Here is a 7011-nt window from a genome sequence, read left to right as displayed (position 1 = left end):
AGAGAAGCGCCGGGCGCGAACCCTCCCCGCGCCCGCTGGGGCTGTGCGGGGGCGGTTGGGACCATAGTGGAGCAAACTGGGATCATCCTGGATTCATACAGGGACCATCCTCGGAGTGATTTGGTCCACACTGGGGGCAATTGCGTCCCCGTTTTGCTAATGAGAACCTGCAGCAAACTGTTAGTCAGGACTCTCCTGTAGCCCTGAGAAGTCCCGGGGCGAGTGAGTTTGCTTTGCGGCGGAACTGCAGCTCTAAAGCAGAGAGGTGTGGTGGGGTGAACGTTCGGGCTGTGTGCGATGCTTCTGGACTTTCTGTTCTGGGGTGGGTGCTGCAAAAGCAGTGATTTGTCAGGGACCGAGAGGTTCGTGGTTGCAGGGATGTCCCTTAGGGATAAAACTGAAGCTGAGTGTTGGATCCTAACAGAGAGTTTTGTATGGCTGAGCTGATACGTGTTCCCTGTGAGACTACGGGGCTGGAGGTCTGTGGGCAGAGAGAGCCCAGATTTGGCTGTGGATATTTAGGAGAAGGGTGGGCTGTGGGGTGACCTAATTGTGGCTTTCCAGTACCTGAAGGAGCCTACAGGAAGGATGGAAAGAGACTATATACAGGAGCCTGGAGTAATAGGACAGGGGGAAATGGCTTCAAACTGACAGAGTGCAGGATATGGGTATTCAGTTGGTATATCCAACTGAGTATTTTGCTGTTCTTAGTCCCCTTTGCAGCACCTGTGGGACAGTCTGCACTGTCTTCTTCCTGCTGCTGCTGCTAGAGAAGTTTCCTGTCCCAGCCAACTCTGCCAGTGTCACATCTGGAAACATCTGGAATTCAACTCATGCCCAGCATTTCAGTGCTTGATAGTGGGGTGTTCCATTTGTCTCCTTTTGGATGTAGAGCAAAGAGGGAACTGATGGGTTTGGTGAGGCCAAAATCCAGTTCAGACTTTATGTTGAGAAAAATGAGAACTGCTCTGGCAGCACTGCAGCAAACTGGGCCCTTTAACCTGGTGTTTTCAAGACTGAAGAGCTTTGGGACCAGCTTGTTAAGGTTGGAAGCAGCCATAATTCAGTGGGGGTTTGTTCTCAACAGCCCTTCCTTGCTGACAGATATGTGCTGCATGGCACAAAGTGGATTTGGAGAAAACCAGTGCTTGCTGCTCTGGAGCCAGGGCTGTGTCAAGAGGCACAAGCTGCTTGTGCATCTTACAGAGAAAATGGATGTCTTCTGTCTGCCAGGATTTTTGGTAGGATGATTAAGGTGTTTTGTACTTCAGTGGGTGTCAAGCAATGGCTTTAAGCTTTGCTGCAGACTGAAGTGAGGCACCAGTGCCATATGAGCTGGCACAAGGGCTGGTAGGTAACTTCCCATCTGACAGGAGCTCAGGGTTCTGGAGAAGGCAGCTGATGCCCAGTGTGTTGCAAGCAGGTTTGCTGGTTTATGCCTAGCTGTTTATTTCTTGTTTCTGAACCCTTTTGTCACTAGGCTGTTTGGAGTTCATTGTACTCGATTAGGGATAGATTGAGGAGTTAGAAGTGATATTTGAGATAAGTGGGGCCCGTTTGGTGCTGCTTTGGATGCCTCCAAAGGGAGAGTGGAGTTAATCAGGATTGAAAAAGAAGAGTTTGCTAGGAATCAAAGGAAATAATAACAAATCCAACACTAGGTAATCATGCTGTCCAAATTTCCTAGGCTTAACAGAACTGGGGTTATAGCAATTTCCTAGGCTTAACAGAACTGGGGTTGTTATAGTGGGCTAGGACTCTCCCAGTGAGGGTGAGGAGCTGGAAATGTACCTCTTTCTGAGGGTTTTTTTGTGTGCTGGGGCTGTCTTCCTCAGAGCTGCTCTGTCATGTGAAATACTTCCCTTCTCCTAAAGCTCTGGACTGCCTGATGGTTTTCACTCAGCAGTTAGGGTGATCCTCAGGTACATTTGAAGTTAAGTATTTTGTGTTCTGGGTTGGGGGTTTTGTCGCCTTTGTTTTTCTGCATTAAGCAATGCCTTCTGCAATTTGTTGTTGAAGGGCTCCCTCACCAACCAAGCGCAAGGACAGGTCTGAAGAGAAGTCCAAGGACAGGTCCAAGGATAAGGCAGGCACCAAGGAGTCTGGGGAGAAGGACCGCGGGCGGGACAAGACGCGCAAGCGGCGCAGCGCGTCCAGCGGGAGCAGCAGCACCAGGTATGGGAGTGACAGGTCCCTGTGCTTCCAGCAATCACCACTCTTGGGCTGCTGGTGTGTTAGTCACAGTGCAGATTTGTCTAGCTGAAGGGGGTTGTGTTTTAGGTATGAGTTTCTTTGGCTGTCTAGTTACCTGTGGAGCCTCAGTTGCCATTGTTCCAGCTCACAGTCGCTCTCTCTAATTATCACAAGTTTTTCAGCCGTTGTTTTTCTGGGTATTCCACTCAGGTTTTTTATTCCTCTCTCTCCACCCCTGCAACAGATCCCGTTCCAGCTCAACTTCCAGTTCAGGGTCCAGTTCCAGCACTGGTTCTAGCAGTGGCTCGAGCTCCTCTTCTGCCTCGAGCCGCTCTGGGAGCTCCAGCACTTCGCGCAGTTCCAGTTCCAGCAGCTCCTCTGGGTCTCCAAGTCCCTCTCGACGGAGACATGACAACAGGAGACGCTCCCGCTCCAAGTGAGTTTCATTTGCCTTCTAGGAATTACCAGATGGCAGGTTAATTTCCATGTAGAGCACAAGATTGTGATCAGAACAGATTGTTCTCTGAGGACCATTTGCTTTCTCCAGAACTTGGAGATCTCAATTCTGTTAGAGTGGGTGTGCTCCTTTTCCTTACAATCCAAACATACACCCTGTGGGAACAAAGATTAAAAACCTCATTTTAAGGAGTGATTTAAAATATTTTATAGAGGCAGTTTTAATCAGTGTTTCCTCATTAGTGTGGGACTAGATCAGAGTAAAGTTTTTAGTTCCTGTAATGTACAGCTAAGACTAACAGAAAAGCCAGGGCTAAAACCAGGATATTTATGTGTGCATAGGAGGCATTTTCCTGTAAGGGTGATGAGGAAATCAACAACCTATGTTAATTCTCTGCAGTTTTTACCTTGGCTGAGATGCTGAAGGCTGATAAAAATCTACTGAAGCCAGTGTGGGTTTTTTTAGTGTATCACTCACTTGGGCAGGAAGATTAGGAAGAAGAATAAATAGAAATTTTCTACATACTGTTTGGGTTTTTTTCAGGTTAAAATTGCATTCCAGATGTTTTTTTCTTAACTGCAAAGGAAATGTGATATGCAGCTACGTAAATAGGTGTTTTTTAACACTTCTGGATCTCTGTAGTAGATAGAGAAACACAGATGATTGGATCTGTTAATTTGCCTGGTTGTGGTATGCTGTGGTGTTTTGCCTCTTTAATTGTTGAGGCAAAGAATGTTTTTTGTGTTAACAACTGGGAAATGCTTTAACTATGGCCACAACTTCATAGAAGTGTTTGTTCAATTTCATGTTTGTTACACTAGTTGCAGTGAAGTTGAAAAGTTGAAAAAAAAAAAAAAAGCTGTCAAATTCCAGAAGGTTCTAAAGCAAATAAGGCAAATGCAAGTTCTGAGGTGTTTCTGAGTGAGACACCCCCACTACCACCCCAGCACTTTTTAACATGTAACTTCTTGAGCAAAACGATGCCGTTCCAAGAAAAATGGCTTCTTGATTCTGAGGTGTTTCTGAGTGAGACACCCTCACCACCACCCCAGCACTTTTTAACCTGTAACTTCTTGAGCAAAACGATGCCCTTCCAAGAAAAATGGCTTCTTGGGTTTGTCTTGCATGTTTACTGGAAACTCTTAAGTGTTTTCTGCTGTCCAAATCAGGTCCAAGCCACCCAAGAGAGATGAAAAGGAGAGGAAGAGACGGAGCCCATCACCCAGACCCACAAAAGTGCATGTTGGAAGGCTCACTAGAAATGTGACCAAGGTAATGGCATGTTCCCCTGTAGTATCAAGTGTCCATGTTCCTCTGTGAGAGCATCTGAGTGGGGAGCACTCAGGACTTTGTTCTTACTAAGGAGCTGCCAAGGTATTGCTGGAAATTCTTGCTTTGTGTCCAGACTGATCAGTGAGGAAAATATTAGCAGGACTTTACTGAGTCAGATACCATTGAGGCTTCTGAGACTGTAGTGTTTAAGAGGTCTGCCTGCTTTGTCAGTATTCCAGACCTTGTATCCTGCTTTACTGGGAAGAAAACTGTAGAAGTTGAGACAACAGCTGAAGTTACCTTGGAGGCATTAAGGATACCTGGCAGTTCTTGCTAAGGGATCTGCAGAGAGCTGGGCTGGCTTGAGTTGTCTATGCTGGAATGTAATTTAAAGGTCGTCAGGGGTTAAAGGTTTAGGGTGCTGAAAAAATGATGTGCTGTGGGTTTACTGCTCTGTGCCAGCCGGATCGGGGCAGTGAGTGTGGTCTGTGTCCTTAAGGATTGCTCTCTCTTTCTCTGCAGGATCACATCATGGAGATTTTTTCCACTTATGGAAAGATTAAAATGATTGACATGCCAGTTGACAGGCTAAACCCACACCTCTCCAAAGGTTATGCCTATGTGGAGTTTGAGAACCCAGATGATGCTGAGAAAGCTCTGAAACACATGGATGGAGGTAGGTATCATCCTGCAAGGAGCCAGGGGGCTTTTAAACATCTCTAGAGCAGCTGAGTTTGATCTGAAAGTGGGTTAGAGGTGATGTCTTTAGGGAACTGATCTGAAATACTGCCAGTTTTCAGCCCAGATAGCTTTTGTGTGGTTCGAGGCAGATCCAAAACATCACAGAAGTATTAAAACAACTTATTTTTTCAAACCAGTAATAACATTCTTTAAGTTTTTGTGAAAATCTTTCCAGGTTAACATCTGAACTGCAGTTGGGTGGGATATTAGATTAAGAAGTCTTAATATATGTGTGGACTCTGTCAGAATAGCAGCTGAGCACGGAGTGGAGATAGCGCCACAGGTTGATCCTACTTCGGTCACTTGTGACAAAGCTGTGAGTTGTAGTAACGTGATGTGTAGGTGTTGCTGTTGAAAAATCCTTAACTTGTGCCTGCTGCTGTGATTCCTTAAAAAAGGCCAGATCGACGGGCAGGAGATCACTGCCACAGCCGTGCTGGCCCCGCGGCCTCGGCCACCGCCGCGGCGCTTCAGCCCTCCCCGGAGGATGCTGCCACCACCACCCATGTGGCGCAGGTCACCCCCTCGCATGAGGAGAAGGTGAGAACTGCCATAAACTGCTTCTCCATCCTGGTGTAACAAGGCATTAGCACCGAAAGGCTTGGCATGGGAACAGTCAGACGTGACTTTCCCCTCCGAGCGACAGGAGCGGCCTTTGGGCGTCGGGCAAACCTGGGTTGGTGGTTTCTAACCACGTGACTTTCCCCTCCGAGCGACAGGAACGGCCTTTGGGCGTCGAGCAAACCTGGGTTGGTGGTTTCTAACTCCTTAGCTCTGGGGTGCCCAATGCCATGGGTAGGGACACCTCCTCACTAGGTCAGGTTGCTCCAGCCTGGCTTTGAAAACTGCCAGGGTTGGGGCAGCCACCACATCCCTGGGCAACCTATGCCAGTGTCTCACCACCCTCGCAGGAAAAAACTTTTTACTAATATCTAGCCTAAATTTCCTCCTCTTTCAGTTTGTGCCCATTGCCCCTTGTCCTGTCACTGCAGTTCCTAACCAAGTCCCTGGAGCCCCTTCAGATCCTGGACGGTTGCTGTAAGGACTCCACACAACCTTCTCTTCTCCAGGCTGAACAGCCCCAGCTTTCTCAGCCTGGAAACCAGTTTCTTGTCTGTTGTAGAGATATTAAGTGTTCTTTCCAATTACTGAAGCAGAGGATAGCTAGAGTGTTCCTGCTGCGCACTCAGTATTTGTGCTGCACATTTCCTCTCTGGAGATGACTGTGTTTTACTCCAGCTCTTTCCCCATGGCGTGTGAGGGGGGTTTGGAGGGAGGCAGGGAAGTTTTTATTACAGGTTGGTAGATGAGCTGAGCAGTTCTGGAGCCTGTTGTCTCCTAACAGAAGCTTTCTCCCCTCTCCCTGCCAGGTCGCGGTCTCCTCGGCGCAGATCCCCCGTGCGCCGGCGTTCCCGGTCCCGATCCCCTGGGAGGAGACGCCACCGTAGTCGCTCCAGCTCCAACTCTTCTCGATAAAGCAAAAGGACTGAACAGCTTTTGATTTTTTTTTTTAACTTAAATCCCATCAGACTAAACATTGTACCTTTTTTTTATAACGAGTCTGGTTGAGGAGTGAGAGAATCCTGGCAGCGAAGGCAGCCCAAGAGGAGAGAGCACCAGTTCCTAGCCAGTAGCCTTTGCTGTGAGGTTTCCTGGCATTGAATTGAAATTATTTAAAAATGGCTTTGATTTTTAAAGGCTGTAAAAACGTCTTTTCCAGAGAAAGGGAAGCAAAGATGTTCTAGCCTCTCTTTCTCCAGTTAGCAGGCTGCTGCTGCTTGGTGATTGTAAACGCTTAGCTCGCTGTACAGACCAGCATGTAAATCTTGAGCTGTTTCAGAACCCCAGGGAGTAAGACTGGGAGGCATTAACCTTGATCTGTCAGTGCCAGCACATGATTTTTCAGGGCAGCTGGAGTCCAGACCTGCTTGAGACATATATACAGAGTTGTTGCTTTATTCCAGTTCCTCATGATGATTCGTTTCTGCAGTGTAAGCTCTGCCTGCAGATCTGTGACACACCTGGTGATCACAGGAATGAAGGTCAGGCCCACTGAACGTGATATTTTAGAGAAGAAGATGGAAATCCTAAGAAGTGGTTTGTTAGGTGCCTCATAAGTGATTTCTTTCACCTTTTCTTCGAGGGTTTTGGTAAAAACTTCCTACATAGCCCCCAGTGAAACTGTGCAAGTGCTTTTGCTTTTACAAATCCCAAACAAGCAGCTGAGCACTGAGCCCTGGAACCTGCAAGGCCACAATCCAGCCAGATTAACTGGAGTTGACCCAGGGCAAGGCAAAGAATTTACCACCTATTGTACAGTCAATACTATACAGAATTTTTTTTTGGTT

General features: G+C 47.4%; 1 protein-coding gene across 1 annotated transcript; it reads left to right on the top strand.

The window, feature by feature from the left end:
* Positions 1 to 2017: 2017 nt before the first annotated feature.
* RNPS1 (RNA binding protein S1, serine-rich domain) lies at positions 2018 to 6227 on the top strand (the record flags this gene model as incomplete). The annotated part of the gene is made up of 6 exons (XM_009076334.1): positions 2018 to 2175; positions 2438 to 2629; positions 3820 to 3922; positions 4445 to 4598; positions 5062 to 5203; positions 6034 to 6227. Coding segments are annotated over 6 exons (855 nt in total), but the record flags the coding sequence as incomplete, so codon positions are not given.
* Between the last annotated feature and the right edge of the window lie 784 nt (positions 6228 to 7011).

This window comes from Acanthisitta chloris, unplaced genomic scaffold (assembly GCF_000695815.1).
Source record: "Acanthisitta chloris isolate BGI_N310 unplaced genomic scaffold, ASM69581v1 scaffold30776, whole genome shotgun sequence".
Taxonomy (NCBI): domain Eukaryota; kingdom Metazoa; phylum Chordata; class Aves; order Passeriformes; family Acanthisittidae; genus Acanthisitta; species Acanthisitta chloris.
This window is presented reverse-complemented; position numbering and strand designations above follow the sequence as displayed.